The sequence below is a fragment of the Lepidochelys olivacea genome (assembly GCF_965140295.1).
Source record: "Lepidochelys olivacea isolate rLepOli2 genome assembly, chromosome: 2".
NCBI lineage: Eukaryota > Metazoa > Chordata > Testudines > Cheloniidae > Lepidochelys > Lepidochelys olivacea.
The window spans coordinates 115,480,910-115,501,342 of record NC_140412.1 but is presented as its reverse complement, the minus strand read 5'-3'; the positions used below and the strand labels follow the sequence as shown (position 1 = coordinate 115,501,342).

The window sequence follows — 20,433 nt, the reverse complement described above, 5'->3', positions numbered from 1 at the left end:
CTTAGAGACTAACCAATTTATTTGAGCATGAGCTTTCGTGAGCTACAGCTCACTTCATCAGATGCATGCCGTGGAAACTGCAGCAGACTTTATTTATACACAGAGAATATGAAAAAATACCTCCTCCCACCCCACTGTCCTGCTGGTAATAGCTTATCTAAAGTGATCATCAGGTGGGCCATTTCCAGCACAAATCCAGGTTTTCTCACCCTCCACTCCCCCACACAAATTCACTCTCCTGCTGGTGATAGCCCATCCAAAGTGACAACTCTTTACACAATGTGCATGATAATAAAGTTGGGCCATTTCCAGCACAAATCCAGGTTCTCTCACCCTCCTCCCAAAAACCACACACACAAACTCACTATCCTGCTGGTAATAGCTCATCCAAAGTGACCATTCTCCCTACAATGTGCATAATTAAGATGGGCCATTTCCAGCACAAATCCAGGTTTTCTCACATCCCCCCCACCCCCATACACACACAAACTCACTCTCCTGCTGGTAATAGCTCATCCAAACTGATGTATGAACACAGGCCTGTCTCTAGAGGTAGAGCTATAGAAATGTTTTGATACATCTGGCAGCAGGGAAGGACTCAGTGGGGGTAATTATGGATTTGTCAGGACAAAAGATATGAAACTCTGGGGGAAAAATGATTAGATGGCCCAATCTCTCTTTATAAAAGCATATAGAACCTGATCCTGCATTTCTGGTGGACCGCAAGCATCCATTAACTTCAATGGCAGTTTTGAATGCACAGAAATGAGCCTCTGAACGGAAATAATCACAAGACTAAGAAGTCATTTTTAAAACAGATCTTCAGATCTGTTTAACAGGGAATAAATAGCAGGAAAATGGAATCTTGCTTTAGAAGATATTTGTTTTAAAGGCATTGGTCTGGATTAAGGCATTAGATTGTTACCTTGAATGGTCAGACCTATTAATATTCATAATTAGAAGACTATTGCTGTATTTCCTGTTCAGTCATCTGCTCAAGGTATTAAGGAAGTTTTAGCTCCATTTTGCTGAGGACGAGGGATTTGCTGATGATTTTTCTGCAGTATACTTCTGTACCCAACACAGACTGGCCACAGAATTTGCTTATACCAACAGATGCATTCATCATCATAAGATCCTTTAATGCTCTGCCAGGTTTATATTAGTTTAAATAAGGTATCTTACACACCGTGCCTCCTGGTGGCCAAATGGTATAACACAGTTTAGCATACAATTAGTCTCCTTGAATTTTGCATTGATATAATTGCCTCCCAATAAAGACAGTAAGAGCAGCGAGTACTCAGCACCTGTCTGGAGGCACCATATACAGGATATGGCTCTGATATCACTTTTCACTTAATTTAATTTATTTTGGCCAAATTCTGCCTTTAGTTACACCCATGAACACCACTGATTTTAACTGAGGGCAAAATTTGGTCCCAACGTATTCTTTTTAAATTCTGTAAGTCTGACTTTGCTCTCACATGACTGTAAATCAGGTGCAACTCTACTGAAGTCAAGAAAGTTACACCAGTGGAGAACCAGGGCCAGCGAGAGGAGAATCAGGTCCTAGGTATAGGCAAAAGAACACAGTCCATGTTTTAGCTGCAGTCTTTAAAAAAAGAAAAGAAAATCTTCCTTAAAACACAACTCAACACTGTAATCACCAGATAATATTTACTTCATACATTTCTTAAACCTAGTTCTGCCCTCAGCTATATGCACTCCCATTGAATGCAACACTTAAGCTTCAGTGGCTAGAAGCTAAGCTTTATTTTGAAATACTGGCATAATTTACACTTGAGCATGATCAATGTAATGTTGTTGGAAAGGGCTATTTACCCTGCCATGAAATATTTCTATTCATGCTTATTGTATCATTATCCTTTCATTTAAAATAAATTGTTTGCCAAGAGTGGGAAGTCTTGTTTATAACAAGATTTCCCCATCAAATATATTTCAGCAGCAGTCACTGGGGGGTGAGGGGCGCAGGCTCTGGGAAGGAGTTTGGGTGCAGGCTCTGGGCTGGGGCAGGGGTGCAGGAGGGGGTGAGGGTGCAGGAGGAGGGGTTGGGGTGCAGGCTCTGGGAAGGAGTTTGGGGGCAGGAGGGGGTGTTTGGGAAAGAGGTGGGGGTGCAGGCTCTGGGAGAAGGTGTTACTTCAAAGGGGAACCAAGGTAACTCTATATGTAGGGTGGTGTAAGTATCAAGATATAAGACAAGCCCCTTTTACTCAGAAGAGCAGACCCGCCTTGTGCCGTATCTGTTACCGGTGGACTGGTACACAGATAATCTCCCTCCCTCTTCCCTATGTGTAGTGTGAGAAATAAAGACTGACTGTAAGTAACGTTAGAAACAACAGAACTGTATGGAGGGAATTAGTAATAGAGGGATGGGGATAAGCATAAAACAAACAGTAGTTATAGAAATTAACACAAAACAGTGAAACAGCAGCTTATAACAGGTGCATGAAGCTCAGGCCCAAAATACAAAATCATCCTGGCAATAACCATATAAAACCCTGACTAAAAGAACCCTAATTCACGGTGGTGGCAGTGAAGTCCAGGACCTGCACTCTTTGGGTAATTGGAACCGGCTGAGGAGGAGCACCGGAGAGTCTCCGGATGTCGATCGGGATGGAAGAAGTGGACCGAGAACCCTCTGAGGATGTCGTCCCCAGGAGCAGGAAAGGTGGTATCCTTTGACGATACACTGATGCTGCCAAGGCCTGACCCACGCACACCCAGTCACTAGGATGGGCTGCGCCATCCGTTTGTGGTCACAGTTCTTTTATGCAGTTTGTGGTGGGAAAACATGGTACAGTCTCAGCAAAGGTAGGAAACAGTCTGAGGTAAAATTGTTCTTGAGATCGCCAAGTGGCGGAGAAAAACCAGTTTGATCAAGTTATAACTAGCCAGGATGACAGAGCACAAAGGAGGTCACAAGATGGAGTTTACAAAATGGTGGTTCAGACTCCATTTTGAATTGCTGCTATATCCTTACAAATTACATATTGAGTTTAACATGCACATATTTTAATAAGCTATGAGAGGGGTGTGTGTGTGCAGCACTTACCTGGGGCTTCTAGGCAGGGCGGGCCTGGGGGCCTCTGCATGCTGCTACCCCTAGGCCCTACCCCTGCAGCTTCCTATTGGCCGCAGGGGCACTTGGGGCGGGAGCAGTGAGTGTGCGTAGATACAGACCCACCCCAATCAGGGGCCACAGGGAGGGGGTGGCAGCCACGTGGAGTGAGCAGGCAGGAAGCTGCTCAGCTCCACTGTGCTGTGAGTGGGGGCCCCAGGACGTTTTAAATTGCCCGGGGGCGGAAAGCAGGGCCGAGGGAGAGATCCAGCCTCAAACATTGTTGGAGCCGGGCTCTGGGCCAGGAATGTTCCTGGTGCCCAGGCACTGCAGGCCCATAGAACTCGCTGCCCATGTGGGTAAACACTTTTCACAAAGCAATCATTATATCAGTCCTCATCCTCAAAAGAAACCTGCACAACACTTTCAAAAGATGAGCCTGGAATCTTAAATTCATTACTCTGATCAACACTAAAAACCATAGAGTAAACAGACACTGGATTTATGACTTATTTACTACAACCTGTAGCCCACTAAGCCCCTGTTTTTGTACTATGACTACAGAGGTGTTAATGGGCCACTCTACATTGAATAGTCTCTTACAATACATGCTAACTATTTATGCTAAACAATCTGTTCCACCTTGCATTTAGCTGTGACACTGAAGACCTGAAAAAATGTGGCTCAAAAGCTTGCCTCTCTCACCAACTGAAGTTGGTCCAAAAAAAGATATTATTTCACCCACTCTCCCATACAGTACTGACACAAATGAAGTGATGTATGGAATCCCACTAGGCCGCAGGACCAGGCCCAAAGTTATGCATAAAGAAGATCTGAGGAGGTACTAGTGAAACAGAGGGCCAGAGCCTCAAAAAATGGCTAGAAAGCTGCCCTAAAAAGTCAACCAGGATTTCTCCTCGTATAGGAGGATCTGGCAAGTGGCCTAAAGCCAACAGAGCTGGCTAGGGGGGCATGCTGAGGTTGCAGGAGAAAGAGGCATTTTGAGGCCGGGGCTGGACCACATTATGCCCTTTCAGAACTTCAGCCAGGAGAATAGTCTCTAGGTGGCCTCAGCATCAAAGCAGCAAGAAAGTGGCCGCCCCCCGCCCCAAGCTGTGTCATTTGTGAGCTCAGCACAACTGAGGATTTGGCCCTGAATCTTGACTTGACTACCACTCGAACCACAGAACACAACTGCAGAAGGTGAGGGTGACAGGAGAGCAGGATGGACAGCATCACTCACTGGTGTAACAGCTGGCACACCACAAGACTCAGTTGAAAGTGGCCCCTTCCAGCTTGCTCAAGAAAACATTCAAGCAGAAAAAATGCTTCAAAAAGATTGAGATGGGAATAAAATAGATTTGTGGGAATTGTACCATGGGAAATCCTGAAAAGAAATCTATGAGCCAGAAATCTATTTTGCATCCTTAGTAGAACTTTGCTAATGGAGCAGTTGCAGGTAAATAGGTCTAAACATAAATCAGTTCTTACAACTAATATTGCTTATTTTTGTTACTTTTTCTTTTCTGATTGGTGCATGATCCATTCTAGATGGCATGATACAAGTTTCGGAAGATGCCCTAAGCTCTACACAGCGAAAGAGAACTATAACAGAAGTTTATAACCTTTTCTATTGTAACTCCGGACAAATGCTTAAACTTTTTTGAATCCTGCAAAATATTTGGCCTCAGCAGTTTCTTGCAGCGATGAGTTCCATCAGCTAATTGTACATTGAAGGAAACCTTTTTTCATCCAATCACTTTAAAAAAAAAGTGCTAATGAAATCACATCATGAATTGCTGATAGGTAAGTATTTTATTTGAAACTCTTTAGAGAGAGGTATCAGAGTGGTAGCCATGTTAGTCTCTATTAGCAAAAAACAACAAGGAGTCCTCATGGCACCTTAGATAAATTTGTTAGTCTCTAAGGTGCCAGAAGGACTCCTTGTTGTGTTTTTCTTTATAGAGACGGTTAAACAGTGGAGACCTTGCCCAAGACATGCTCTAAAGAACTAGTTACATCAACTGCACCAGAAGGTTTTCCAACTGAAATTGCTGGAGAGCAGTTTTGAACATCCTCATTCAGGGTAAACAAGATTTTGTAAATAAATAATTTACATTAGGTAATACCCTGAGTCTAATTCCCCAGTTTCTCTCCCAGTGGGAAAGTGATCCTCTGCAAATCCCCGAACAGTGTCTCTGGAACGTTGGGGCAGTTCAGTCTCTTCTTTGTAGGTCCCAGGCCTCCTTTTCAGGCCCTGGCTGTGCTGCAGGGATGCAGTGGCTGCAGCTCTACTCCTAGCACATGATCTGCTGTCCCTAGGGTGCTTTTCTGGTCCCTCTGGCTCTGGCACAGCTCTGCGCCCCAGCTCAGCTGGGGCCCTTGCTCTCGCCTTAGCTCGGCCCCGCTCTGTCTGACCCAGGCAATTCCAGCTCAGGCCCAGGAGGGAAGCCCCTTGGCTTCCTGATTTTCTGATTAGCCTGCCCGCCCTGTCAATCAGGCTGACCTAGAGCATTGGCCTCTCCCCATTGTTCCTGGGGACTGTCAGTCTCAGAGTCCTGATTTTCCCATTGACTGTTCCCCTTTTGGTACTGGGAGCTAGGCAACCAAAACACCCCCACTGACTGTTAGTAAGCCCCCCCCCCTTACAATTAGGAGCCCTGTTCTGTTCAGTTCAGTGGGAGCAGCATTCAACCCTTCGTGAGGGTCTGAGGCTGTCACTGAGGCGGGGCTCCCCAGGAGCAGACACAATGAACCAGGCTGGCAAGCTCATGTGCTAAGAGCTAGCTAGCAGAGGTGCTGGGCGAAACCAACTGCTCCCAGCAGGGCTCCGGGCAAAGCAGGCGAGCTGGCGATTGGAGCCAATCGCTCGCTCAGTGGGAGCAGGAGCCGGAGGTGAAGCAGCTCCAATCAGAGAGGCCTGTCCTGCTAGGACCATGCTCGAGATACTTTCATATGCAAATAGAGAGCGAGCCGGAGGCTGAGCCAAGCCACTTGCTGGGCTCCAGCTGAAGAAGAAGAAGAAGAAGTCAGGAGAGGGGGAAGCGGAACAACGCGGGCGTGTGTGTGCCGGTGGCCGGGGAGCCCGGATTAGCGCCTGTTCAGACCGGGGACGGGAAAGAAACCAATGCGCTAAGCAACGAAGTGCACAACAAACCGCATCCTCCTCGGATTTCCGAGGATCCATCGGCAGCGGGAGATTTTCCGCCTGGCTCGATCACTTGAGTTGTGGGGGCGGAGGGTTTGTGCTTCTGGCTGTCACTACAGAGGGAACTATTCTAAACCCACCGACGATGCGCCCACAGATGCGGTACCTTCTGGCCGTTCCTCTTCTGAGCGCGATGGTTTTCGTTGTGTTGCACAAGGGTGAGTTGTACCGGTCAAAAAAATATCCCAGGCAAACAGCGTCCCACGAAAGATCCCTGGTAAGGCGAGCCTGTGATGCGTTTATCGAACAGAAGAAAGCTTTTGTTTGGGGAAACCTGCTAAAAACCTCCCTGAGGAGTGTTGCCTGCAGTGAGTACTTAGTGGACAATCACTATATAACCAGCCCTCTCTCGGCAGAAGAAGCTGCCTTTCCTTTGGCTTATATCATAACTCTACATAAAGAATTTGATACTTTTGAGAGGCTCTTCAGGGCTATTTATATGCCCCAAAATGTTTACTGTGTCCACGTGGATGAGAAGGCAGCAGCTCAGTTTAAGAAAGACGTGGAGACACTTTTGAACTGTTTCCCCAATGCGTTTCTTGCCTCAAAAAATGAGCCAGTCATTTATGCTGGAATATCCAGACTTCAGGCGGATTTGAACTGCATGAAAGACCTGCTGGAATCAGGAGTTCGGTGGAAGTACCTGCTCAACGTGTGTGGACAAGATTTCCCCTTGAAAACCAACAAGGAAATAGTTCGGCATCTGAAAGGATATAAGGGGAAAAATCTCACTCCTGGAGTGCTGCCTCCTGCCCATGCGATTTCAAGAACCAAATATATCCATAAGGAGCACATAGGGACTGACTCCTCTTATATGAAAAAGACCAATGAGTTGAAACAGCCCCCACCACACAATCTGATCGTCTACTTTGGCTCTGCTTATATTGCTGTCACAAAGCCATTTGTAGAGTTCATTCTCAATAATCAACGTGCTATTGATTTATTGAAGTGGTCCAAGGACACCTACAGTCCAGATGAACACTTCTGGGTAACACTCAATAGGATACCAGGTACGTTGCATGACTTCATTACTCATTCCTGTGTATAGGACAAGCTGGCTTGCGCCATGCTGAGCTAGGAAAGACAGAGAGGAAATGAAACAGAACTGATTTCTGTGCTATATGACCTTTATATTTGCATTAGGTCAATGTTCAGGATGCTCTTGTTCTATGGAAACTGATTTTCTGTCTATCCTTGCAAAGGTGAGAAAAATGAAGTCATAAATGGATGGCACTGCTGGAGGATAATCACAGGGGGCTGACCAGTTATATCCGATTTCATTCAGTCCTTTGATACCAAGCTCTTATAGGACTCTTTTCATTTGTAGATTTCAAAACACTTTACAAGAGTTAAATATCATTATCTCAATTTTATTGACAGGGAAGCATAGAGAGGTGACGAGAGATTGCTGAGTCACCCCACAGGTCAGTGGCAGAACTAAGAATACATCCCAGATCCCCTGGAGTTCAGCGCTTTATCGACTAAGTCACATTGCCTTCTTTACTCATATTTACATACATTATTCCCGTAGCAAAGACCTATAGATTTAAAATCCCATTTATCACACAAGGTGATTTCCACTAACTAACACTGGATTCTTGTTAAACAGCCCCCAGACCTCCCTTCCCGGGGGAGGAATGATAAAGTTGCAGGTCTGTGCTGTGGTCTGTTTATTGGTCTTTATATTTAGCAAGCATCACTGTGATACTGAGGATTATTTAGACTTGACCTTAATGTTGGGCACCCCAGTGCTAGCACATGTAGCAGGGACATTTTTCAGAGCACCAAAGTTATAATGGGCTAGAACTTCAACTAGTGTATATTGGTGTGGTTCTACTGACTTTGAGTGACACCAGCTGAGGATATGGCTATCATTTCAATCTCAACATTATTCCTTGTGTCACTTAACTCCAGTTCTTCTTTAGGGATTGCCTTTCTGGCCTGTGGATTAAATCTACAGAGTTTCTGAATTGGAATGCTGCAACCACAAACCCATATAGGGCCAAATCCAGGGACACAGGTACATCTCCACTAGTGATGATTATAGAAAGAATCCCTGCGCTGGCAGCAAAGCCACTATTTTAGCCCTCTGCAGATCTAGTACACTTTGCTGGGTGGAAGAGAAGCAGATGTCTGATCCACACAGGGGGAAAATTCTGTGGTTCAGCCCTTTCTTTCTACAATGTCATCCTGGTCCCACGTCTACATGACTCCTGCACACTGCCATGCTGGAAGCTACTCAAGAAGTTTTGTTCACCCTAAATCCATCTTGAACAGGAATATTACTTCTGTTCTGCTGACAGTGTCGCGATATTGACTGCTAACTGTGAAGGTGAGGATCTAGATTTGCCTCACTCAGCACACAGCCATCCAGAGGTAATTCTACACATTTAAGTGTTTGCCCCCAAAGCTTGCAGGCCTTATTCAGACAAAAAGCTCCTATTGATGTCAGAGGGTCTAAGACTTAAGGATGAGTCCAGTACTTCTTGCAATGAGATTTATTCCAGCTCATTTGTCTTTTCTCCTTTATCTAGTCAAATGGAAAATCAGCTACAGTGCACTGTATGCTTACTTTTTAATTGAATATAAACATTAAAATATAAATACTCCCTCTGTGCAAAGAAGTGATCTTATATGTTAAAGACACCTAACACCATGTAAATGACCTAGTAAAGACAGCTGCAAAAGACTGTTCAGCATAGATCAATCTGTTGCCTGCTTCTTTTTACAGCATGAGGAGTTTTGATCTTAGAATATATAGCGATTTGAAATTCAAAGCACATCAGGCTGCAGCATCTCCGATCTGAAGAGACATCTGAATGTAGATATGCAGACTCATGCCATGTACATATCATGTCAAATCTGCCTCCATTTTTGCACACACATGTGCCATGGCTGGCCCAAGAGCTCCTGGGGTCATACAAGAATGTGAAAAAACATCATCAATCCTGAGTAATGCAAATGCAACTAGTTAGCATTGCAAGATGTGTATCATCCAAATTTCAATGAAAAAAGAAGCCCAAGAGAACAGCCTGGCTGATAGGCGACAGCACAGCACAACACACTATTATGTGGGTGTGATTCAAGCTCAGAACTGAATTCATTCCTTCCATTCCCAAGCTTCTTTCTCTGAGCCACTCCATCCCTTTAGGACTATTCTGGGTTAAGAGCAATGCATAGGCAGGAGACTCATTGCCTAAGGGAAAGAAGTACCTCATACCTCTCAAAGAGCACCCTGTGGTCAACAGAGGAGGGGCACTGATGGGATAAGGAGAAAGCCACACCTGACTGTAAATGCAGGTCACCTACCCACAGGGCCTTTATTCATTCCCTCAATTTATATTTCAAGTGCTTGCCCATGGCTCTCGGTACTTTCAAGATCAGTAAAAACAAACTATCACAAATAAAAGCAACTCCAATAACACAATGGATTATGTACATTTACATGCCACAAAGACTTTCTTCTTCATAATATCCCGCATCATGCCAATCCAATCCCCTTCAATACACCTATTCCCCACCAGCACATGCATGGGAATAAAAAGGGAAGAAAGTGAGGATCCCAGAGCTCTTCTGCACCTTACAGAGAAAGGAAAACAAAGAGGTCAAAGAATACTCGTCACAATATTTTAGGGTAGGAAGTAAAAATCTGCTTACATTATTGCTTGAGAGCCTGTTTGTGCTTCCATTTATTTCAATGACAAACCTCCTATTGACCTCAGTAGTGCAGGATCAAACCCTAAACAGATGTAAAATGATACAAAGCTCCTTTGTGAAGTGTTTTGAGATCAATGGACAAAAAAAGCTAGGTATGAATTATTATTAGAGCAGGTCACTCCTCCTTGAACCTGAACTATCCTTTACTGTAAATTTTAAATACAAATACAGGTGTAGAAACTGTCCTTAGGGACACTTCCTACATTTGAAATAATTAAATAGTGAATTTGTGCAATAAAGTATGCAATTGGTTGGTGCTGGGGAGAAATCCGGATACTACCTAATCCAGTAATTTTTTCACAGGCTGTTTGGACTTTGTAGCAAGGCGTGTGTGTCATCCATTCAGGCTTGGCAGGGAGGGACTGGCACAGACTCTGTGACTTCTGATTTTCTTCATTGTTGAGTGAGATTTTTCCACTTCATGATTAACTTAGAAAGAGAACTATTTGCTCTTTATTTTTGTGAAGATGAATAATTCAAAGCAGCCAGAACAAATTCTGAATTATTGCCAGGCAGTACCTTCCTTGGCAGTTTCGCAAGGATTCCTGGGGTCATTGTGCACGGGTAATGTTCATTGGGGAAAATGTATTTAATTTCATGCAACAAAATGAATGTCAGAAGTTCAAGATTAAAATTAATAAACCAAATTTAGACAGTAATGAATGCATTTCAGGCATAAGTTAGCTGTGAAGGTCTCTTAAAAGTGAGAGACTCAAAAAGTACCATAAATAAAGGCTATGTCTACACTACTACTTTTGTTGCTCAGGGGTGTGAAAAAACACTCCCCGCTGAGCAACACAAGTTACACTGACAGAAGCGCCAGTGTGGACAGTGCTATGTTGGACATGCTCCTGCCAACATAAATACCACCTCTTGTTGGGGGTGATTTGATTAGGTCAACAACAGTCCTATTGGCATAGACCGGCAGCTGCCTTGATACAGCTGTGCCACTGTAAGCTCTCTAGTGTTGACATGGCTTAAGCTATAGAAGCTTGGACTAATAGAAAGAATTCCATTAATTTCACTGCATTTAGGTTCATATCCTCAGCATGTATATAAATGAAAACATACATTACGATTATCTGTGAACATCTTCAGGAAACAAAAAGAAAAAGGAGTACTTGTGGCACCTTAGAGACTAACCAATTTATTTGAGCATAAGCTTTCGTGAGCTACAGCTCACTTCATCGGATGCATCCGATGAAGTGAGCTGTAGCTCACGAAAGCTTATGCTCAAATAAATTGGTTAGTCTCTAAGGTGCCACAAGTACTCCTTTTTCTTTTTGCGAATACAGACTAACACGGCTGTTACTCTGAAACCTGTCATTATTCAGGAAACAGGAGACGATGATTTTGAAAAGGGAGAATTAGTGACTCTCAGCCTCTTTTCTGGGTCTTGGGGGGAGGGGAGGTTGATGTCACCCTTGGAAAATGTTGGAAATTTGATAAGCTGGTTGCCAACTTCTGGGGCACTGTGGGAATGCCATTTTAGAATGCTTTAATAGGTTTCTTCACTCACTGAATTCTCTACCACTGTTACATTGTTGTACCAATAAAATAAAAACCAGCAGGATCTTATTAAAGGGAAAAAGGCAAAATACCACATTTATTGTGAATACAGAAAGAATCATAGTAAGCAGTTATAGCTATAACATTCCATTCAATCTCATATTTATCCACACATTCATTCATACAAACACACACACATATACACACCCACACCCACAGGTTCTGCAAGGTTGTTATCATAGTTACCAGCCTTAGAGTTGCTCATGCCAAGCCACTGGCCAGGTGGCCTGGACATGAGGAGGGAGCAGGGCCTTGTCAGATGCTCATCTGATGCTCCTGGAAGTTGGTTTGCAGAATCAGACCCCAAAGTTCTCACTTTTTAGAGTCTATTTTTATAGGAATTTCTTCCTATGCCAGTCTATGGGAATTGCTTCATCATGCTGTTGCTGAATCAATCAGCAGATAGCACATTCCTGACGGCTCCAAGATGTTATCTTGTTCTTTGGTTCTCCCATTCTTGAGGCTGTTGGGTGGATTCCAGTCTGCCCTCCGGGGGGTCCTCTGGTTATTTCCACTTGACGCCTTCTTCAGCCGATGGACACTGGATTCTTAGGCTGGCACCTCCCTGATCATTCAGTTATTATCCACACCAAGCATCCATCCACATACATCCTCTATCTCTATTTTAATCACAATTGTTAATACGACAAAAGGGCGGGGAGTCTCTGGGTGCTGTTTCTGTTGTTAGAGTATTGCTTTGAGTCTCTCTCTCTGTGAATTGCTTTGAGAACAGACTCTGTCTTAGAATGTACTAACACAATTAGCAGCTTGCAAGTTTCACACATAGAGGGAGAGAAACAGTACCAAAAACCAAGAGACCTCTTAATTAGTAATACCCTGGAATTTGAACTCTGGGGAATCAAACTCATTTGTGATTTTAATACAGAACTTCTTTAATATGATCCAACAACATCACTAAGGGTTTTTAGGTGATGATAAAATATGCAGCACAGCCTCTTTGAACAGCTCAGAGGTGTCAGCCACAGGGGCTTCCATAATCTCTGGTTTGGGATTAAATCTACATTCACAAGAATCAGAATTATTTGTGGCCACTACAGTCCATATCATGCTCTTCTGAGTTACACCAGTGTAAATGAGAGGAATCTCCATTGCTTTCAGAGGCATTACTCCTGATTTATATCAGCGTATGCAAGAGGGAATCTACTCCTCAATTGGTTGGTTCCAGTAACCTTTGCATTGTCCATTCCATTAGCAAAGCAAACATTCTGAAGCTGAGTGTGCCCCAGGCCACCTTTCCATTGTTCAAAAATAATCCCCCCAAATGTATCTTAATCAGATTAGAACAGCACATTATCCTTCAGTAACTAGTAGGCATTAAGGGCTTAATCCTGAGAGGAATCTGGGACCTGAAAGTCCTCATGACTTCACCTCTTTGCCCCTGTCAGGCTCAGGTCATAAATTCCTTTGTAGTTAGGTCTGGATTGTTGCTGTGTGAGTTGGGGAAGAAAGCCTCTTGACTGTCATGGGAAATCCATCTCATTGTGAGGGGACTAATATCATTGCATCTTGCAATGCTGCGAATGGGAATGATCTGAGACTTCTTCAGCAGAACCATAAAGGGCCAAATATTCTCCTGGTGTAAATTGGCATAGTGCCACTGAAAACTGGAGTTGGCCCCAAACATTCACACATGTTTCCTAACATCTGACACCTTCCTCTTCTCTGGGATGTATGCACCCCCATCCAAACATTTTTGTTGTCGTCAACAACACCTAGTACTACTTAGTGTATGCACAATGCAGTGGCACCCATGCCAAGGATTCATCACAGAATAACCACCACATTTTCTGCAGTGACCACTGAGTCTGCAATTTCCCTTCACTTTATCTTATCTATTAATATAATTCTTCCTCCATCATCTACTCATCAGTAGCTATTGCTTCCAATTGAGCTTTGTCCTCTGCACTTTTCATGCTGTTCTCCCACAGTACACTCACCACTGTCACCAACCTTTTAATGCACGAGTTATAAAAAGATCAAGCCTACCAAGATGCAGACACACTTTTTGTAGACAACACAGCATAAATGGACTTTAAGGAGGGATCTGAAAGAACACAGTGTAGAGTTTTTGCATATTTCATTAACTCAAGATTCTTTCATGCATAAGGGATGACGTGGGGGAGACTGGTATTGTCAGCGAAGTGGAAGTAGGGGTGTCAAGGTTCCTCCCCCACTCTGAACTCTAGGGTACAGATGTGGGGACCTGCATGAAAAGCCTCCTAAGCTTATCTTTACCAGCTTAGGTCAAAACTTCCCCAAGGTACAAACTATTCCACCCTTTGTCCTTGGATTGGCCGCTACCACCACCAAACTAATACTGGTTACTGGGGAAGAGCCGTTTGGAAACGTCTTTCCCCCCAAAATACTTCCCAAAACCTTGCACCCCACTTCCTGGACAAGGTTTGGTAAAAAGCCTCACCAATTTGCCTAGGTGATTACCGACCCAGACCCTTGGATCTTAAGAACAATGAACAATCCTCCCAACACTTGCACCTCCCCTTTCCTGGGAAATGTTGGATAAAAATCCTCACCAATTTGCATAGGTGACCACAGACCCAAACCCTTGGATCTGAGAACAATGAAAAAAGCATTCAGTTTTCTTACAAGAAGACTTAATAAAAATAGAAGTAAATAGAAATAAAGAAATCCCCCCTGTAAAATCAGGATGGTAGATATCTTACAGGGTAATGAGATTCAAAACATAGAGAACCCCTCTAGGCAAAACCTTAAGTTACAAAGAAGATACACAGACAGAAATAGTTATTCTATTCAGCACAGTTCTTTTCTCAGCCATTTAAAGAAATCATAATCTAACACGTACCTAGCTAGATTACTTACTAAAAGTTCTAAGACTCCATTCCTGGTCTATCCCCGGCAAAGACAGAATATAGACAGACACACAGACCCTTTGTTTCTCTCCCTCCTCCCAGCTTTTGAAAGTATCTTGTCTCCTCATTGGTCATTTTGGTCAGGTGCCAGCAAGGTTACCTTTAGCTTCTTAACCCTTTACAGGTGAGAGGAGCTTTCCCCTGGCCAGGAGAGATTTCAAAGGGGTTTACCCTTCCCTTTATATTTATGACAAGGGGCTGATGGCTTTATAGCATCTAAGACACGATAGATGGAGTGGGTTTAGGCTAGGGGTGGGCAAACTAAGGCCCGGGGGCCACATCCAGCCCTTCAGACTTTTTAATCCGGCTGTCGAGCTCCCACTGGGGAGCGGGGCTTTTCCTGCTCCAGCTGGGGAGCAGGGAGAGCTAGGCTTGCCCTGATCTACACGTGCCATGGATCCGCACGGCTCCTGAAAGCAGCAGCATGTCCCCCACTCCGGCTCCTATACGTAGAGGCAGCCAGGGGGCTCTGCATACTGTCCCCACCGCAAGCGCCGCCCCCGCAGCTCCCATAGGCCAAGAACCACAGCCAATGAGAGATGCAGGGGGTGGCATCTGCAGACGGGACAGCGCGTAGAACTGCCTGGCCGCATCTCCGTGTAGGAGCCGGAGGGAGGGACATGCCGCTGTTTTGGGGAACTGCTTGAGGTAAGCTCCACCTGGAGCCTGCACCCCTGACCTCCTCCCAAGCCCCTGCCCCAGCCCTAATCCCCCTCCCACCCTCCTGCACCCCTCAATCCCAGCCTGAAGCACCCTCCTGCACCCCCAACCCCAGAACCCTCACCTCCCCCCACACCCCAACCCCCTCCCACATCCTGAACTCCTCATTTCTGTCCCCACTCCAGAGCCTGCTCCCCCAGCCAGAACCCTCACCCCCTCCCACACCCCAACCCCCAATTTTGTGAGCATTCATGGCCTGCTATACAATTTCCATACTCAGATGTGGCCCTGGGGCCAAAACGTTTGTCCATAGGCTATAAAGAGCCTTAAAAGAAAAGACAAGTAGTTTGTGCTTGATGCAGGGAAAAGAGGAGGGAGAAACAATGGGAGGAAGTTCTATTAACTCTAGGCCAGAATCTCAGCCTAGTTCATTGGAGTCAGTGCATCCATGCTGATTTACACCAGCTGAAGATCTGGGCCTATATTTGTGAAATTACCACCCATGCTATCAGAGTGTGTGTAATTCCAGTTAGTGCAGCAGTAAATCCTCAGTAATCTGTAGGAACAGGCAAGCCAATTTAGGTAAGATAGGAACAGACATGAATTTCCCATCCCTCAACCTGAATTTGAACCTCTAAGCCAGCGGCTCTTAGCCTTTCCAGACTACAGTGCCCATTTCAGGAGTCTCATTTGTCTTGCGTACCCCCAAGTTTCACCTCACTTAAAAACTACTGGATTACAAAATCAAACATAAAAATACAAAAGTGTCATTGCATGCTACTGTTGAAAAATTGTTTACAGTCTCATTTTACCATATAATTATAAGTCAATTGGAATATAAATATTGTTCTTATATTTCAATATATAGAGCAGCATAAACAAGTCATTGTCTATATGAAATTTTAGTTTGTACTGACTTTGCTAGTGTTTTTTATATAGCCTGTTGTAAAACTAGGAAAATATCTAGATGAGTTGATGTACCTGCAGAAGACCTCTGCGTACACCCTGGGGTACGTGTACCCCTGGTTGAGAACCACTGCTCTAAGTTAACTTCTCTTTCTTGCATCTGCATCTTCTGCATACTTCATGTCCTATTTTCAATCAAAATGCCACAGAAAACAGAGTATTTCTAACTCAGATAGAATGCAGAATTGCTGGAAATAGTATGGAAAACCAGTTCTTCTGAGATTTCCTGTCCCGTTTATTGCTTTTCAGAGCTTATGTATGAGAGGCTATGAACCTTATTAGGAAGAACCAAGTTAGTCCTGTCTGTTTAGATACCAAATGCTTTTGTAATGTGGTTGATATTAGCACGGACCCCCATGAGCTGTGTGCCCAGTAAAGACCAGACAAGACAGGCAGACAGACATATAGAAAGACAGACATGCATACACGCCCTCCCCTTCTTCCACTACAATTTATATGCAGCCATATCTGAGGTGGCCCTACAGCAGTACTTCAGGACAGGAAGTGAAGAATATTATTATGGCAGGGCTAACTAACACTGTACCATTTCTTATAAGTGCCTGGGATATCCTGGTCAGAATCTTGGTTTTAGATGTTCTCCAAAATATGGCACCTGCAACTTCACAGTGCTCCCTAGCATTGCTGAATCATTCGTCCAGTATGGATCTGACAGACGAATGCCATCTCGTGAAATACCATCACTTTCTATAGCTACATGCATCCGATGAAGTGAGCTGTAGCTCACGAAAGCTTATGCTCAAATAAATTGGTTAGTCTCTAAGGTGCCACAGGTACTCCTTTTCTTTTTATGGATACAGACTAACATGGCTGCTACTCTGAAACCATTTTTTTTCCTGGAGTTCTCCATCTAAGTCCTGACCTGACCCAATACGAGGAGTTCACCATTGCCCCAGTTATGAAGAAAGTAACTTGTCCAAAAAATGGAAACATCACTGGACTAAGTAGATTCCTTTTGGGAAAGTCTTGGGTTAGAGAATACTTGGCCCAAGAAGCCTAAACCAGTGTTTCCCAAATTTGGGATGCCACTTGTGCAGGGAAAGCCCCTGGTGGGCCCGGCCGGTTTGTTTACCTGCCACGTCTGCAGGTTCGGCCGACTGTGGCTCCCACTGGCCTCAGTTTGCTGTGCCCGGCCAATGGGGGCTGTGGGAAGTGGCACGGGCCGAGGGATGTACTGGCCACCGCTTCCCGCAGCCCCCATTGGCTGGGCACAGCGAACCGCGGCCAATGGGAGCCGCGGTCGGCCGAACCTGCAGACGTGGCAGGTAAATAAACCTGCTGGGCCCGCCAGGGGCTTTCCCTGTACAAGTGGCGGAACAAGTTTGGGAAACACTGGCCTAAACTAACGAACAAAAACTGAAGGGTAGATAGTTTCCAAGTGGAGTTGTTTTGGTGAACTCTCTTCCCCCACCCTATCTGACTAGGATTTCTTGCTAGCTAAGGAATTACTAATTGATTTTTTGTCCAAGAAGTGTTCCTATTGGTTACATTTTTATTTTGGTCCAGATTTTGTCTTGGAGTCACTGATAACATTGGACAGGGAGAGACTAGGCTGCTTAGGATCACGAATCCTGACTGACTCCACCAGAATCTTGCTCAAGTGGTCTCAGGGAATGCATGCCAGAGGGTGGAGCTCGCTCAGCCTTAGTGCAGTGTGTGCTATCTCCATACAGCAGGCAACTCTGCTAGCCCATGGGAAAGGAGTGCAAAGCTATGCCCCTCCCTCCACCCTCATACACACACAGTCACCAGGCACCTACTTCGACTCCTACTGCAGTTCCTGTTCTCCCTCCTCAAGTTATGGCTGGCCCTTTCACAGAGCAGGTGGCTTCTTCTGTGCTCTCCTCTATCTTTGTAAACAAAGACAGAACCAGCATTTTTTCCATCTTCTTTTATCTGCTGCAAGGCCAGCCCCCAAGGGGGTGTATTTCATAAATCCTGAGTGAGCTCTGGCTATTCTGCATGTCAGTCCCATATTTCTGTTTATAGCAGAGTGCCAGTGATTTTGCCGTTGTCCCATTCCACTTCTTTGATGTGGGGTTAAGAGTCATTAGTGAACACTTTCCAGCCATCTGTAGTTAAAAGGAAGCATCTATACTTAAAATTAAAAAAACAAAAAACAAACAAAAAAAAAAACATTTAACTTTCTGCCATCACATCCCTCTAAAAATACTTAGTCCAATGGAATTTAAAGGCTTTCCGCCATTTCTTTTAAAGCTCCTTGTTACAGCTTACAAATGTTGGCAGGTATAGTTACGATCAGCTTTTAGTAATAGGATATGATTTCCTTTCCATTTGTCTCCGAGGGGAGGAAGTGCAACAGGAAACTGCAATTACTGACCCCCCACTTGCCTCCATCTGTGGCGTTGCTAAAGAACCATGTACGCAGGCTAGTGTCATAACAGCTGGCCAGACGATTTGACCACCATATAAAACCAGTGGCAATTTTAACATCTACATATCATGAGCTTTCAATTGGTGAATCATACATCCAACACATACAATTTATGATATAAGGATTGTTCAATATCCAAATGTTTGAAACCGTTTAAGAATACTTTTATCACTTGAGATTAATAAGTTAGCAGAAGTCACCCTCTTGAGTTTTTTTGTCTCGTTTCTTTGCATGGGTCCTTCAGCTCCAAACCAACGCTGCGGTGCTTTTTATACATGCTCAAGCATCAGACCTGCTTCTGGCCTTGCTTGTAAAGGCCAAGTAACTGCACTGAGGTCAAGGGAATTAAAGAAGCGTAAAATGCAGAATGAGAAACAGTCCCACCATGTATATTTATTTTACAATTTACAGAGCCAACTCAGCCAGTCAAAAAGTTTAAACTTGATTTAATTGGCCCACCAATAAAGGAATTTTTCCAAAAAAGTTCCACAAGTTCTACAATCCCCCCTCCCCCCACATTTTTCAAATAGCTATAGAGCTGTTTGAATGCTAAGTTTTAGAGTTTTGATTTAAAAAGGGGGGCTAATAATTTTTTGACCAACTCTAAGTTTGCATTTGCTTGAATTATTGTATCTTTCTTCCTATAGTGTGTACTAATCTAGACCAGAGATTGGCCTGAGTCATGAAGGTTGGCTCTAGAGCTGTAGCTCTAGATTCATCTGAGGAGAGGAGACAGGACTTGGTTGTAATTAATATATAGGGCTTTCTTCACTGAGGCCACTGGACCCTTTGGGCTGTCAGGATGCTTAGCTCCATAACCAATCACAGCCTTTTCTGCTTAGTGTTTCCACACTGGTCTCTAAAAGGACTATCCTGAACTAATCAGTCATGGGAAGGACTGCTAACCAAACTGCTGGAATAGAATCCAAACTTCCCCTCAGGCTTAGGGAGATTCAGAATCAGTGTTACAGTCTGGACCCATTTCTAGTATAAACTTTGCAAATCATTTGTTAAATCAAGCTTGCTGTGTAAGGAGATTTAAGCAACTAAGAAGTTTAGCTACATAAACAAAGCCAAAATGATTTAGTAGTTACAGCCAAAAATGGAGAGTATGGAGCCTGTGGGCCAGATACTCAGCTAGTGTAAATCATTTAGACTAGCTGAGAATCTGGTCCCTTGGTTCAATTCCTGACTTGTCTTCGTGACCTGGAAGAAATCACTTATCTTGCTTGTGCCTCACTTTCCCCATCTGCAGGAAGAAGGATAACAATCTAAAGTGCTTTAAAATCATAAATGCTCCATTTGATCATGTCTTTTTATTAGAGCTATCAAGCAATTAAAAAATTAATTGCAATTAATCATGCGATTAATCACATTGTTAAACAATAGAAAACCATTTATTTAAATATTTTTGGATGTTTTCTACATTTTCAAATATATTGATTTCAGTTACAACACAGAATAAAGTGTACAGTGCTCACTTTATTTTTGATTACAAGTATTTACCCTGTAAAAACCAAAGAAATAGTATTTTTCAGTTTTCCTAATACAAATACTGTAGTGCTTCTCGTTATCATGAAAGTTGAATTTACAAATGTAGAATTATGTACAAAAACCCCTGCATTCAAAAATAAAACAATGTAAATTTCTAGAGCCTGCAAGTCCACTCAGTACTACTTCTTATTCAGCCAATCGCTCGGACAAACAAGTTTGTTTACATTTACGGAGATAATGCGGACCATTTCTTGTTTACAATGCCACCTGAAACTGAGAACAGTTGTTCGCATGGCACTGTTGTAGCTGGTGTCTCAAGATATTTACGTGCTAGATACACTAAAGATTCATATGTCCCTTCATGCTTCAGCTACCATTCCAGTGGACATGCGTCCATGCTGATGAGTTCATCTCAATA

At 43.9% G+C, this 20,433-nt stretch overlaps 1 protein-coding gene across 5 annotated transcripts in view; it reads left to right on the top strand.

The window, feature by feature from the left end:
- The window catches only part of GCNT2 (glucosaminyl (N-acetyl) transferase 2 (I blood group)), an 82,826-nt gene that overhangs the window by 51,681 nt on the left and 10,712 nt on the right, over nucleotides 1–20,433 (top strand). Inside the window, exon 1 of one of the 5 annotated variants that reach the window (XM_084620280.1) lies at nucleotides 6,069–7,297. The exons of the other annotated variants lie outside the window; for them this stretch is intronic. Within the exon in view, the coding sequence (XP_084476406.1) occupies nucleotides 6,373–7,297 (925 nt within the window). The 5' untranslated portion in view covers nucleotides 6,069–6,372. Of the gene's footprint in view, nucleotides 1–6,068; nucleotides 7,298–20,433 lie in introns of those variants that run through there. 5 annotated transcript variants of the gene reach the window in all.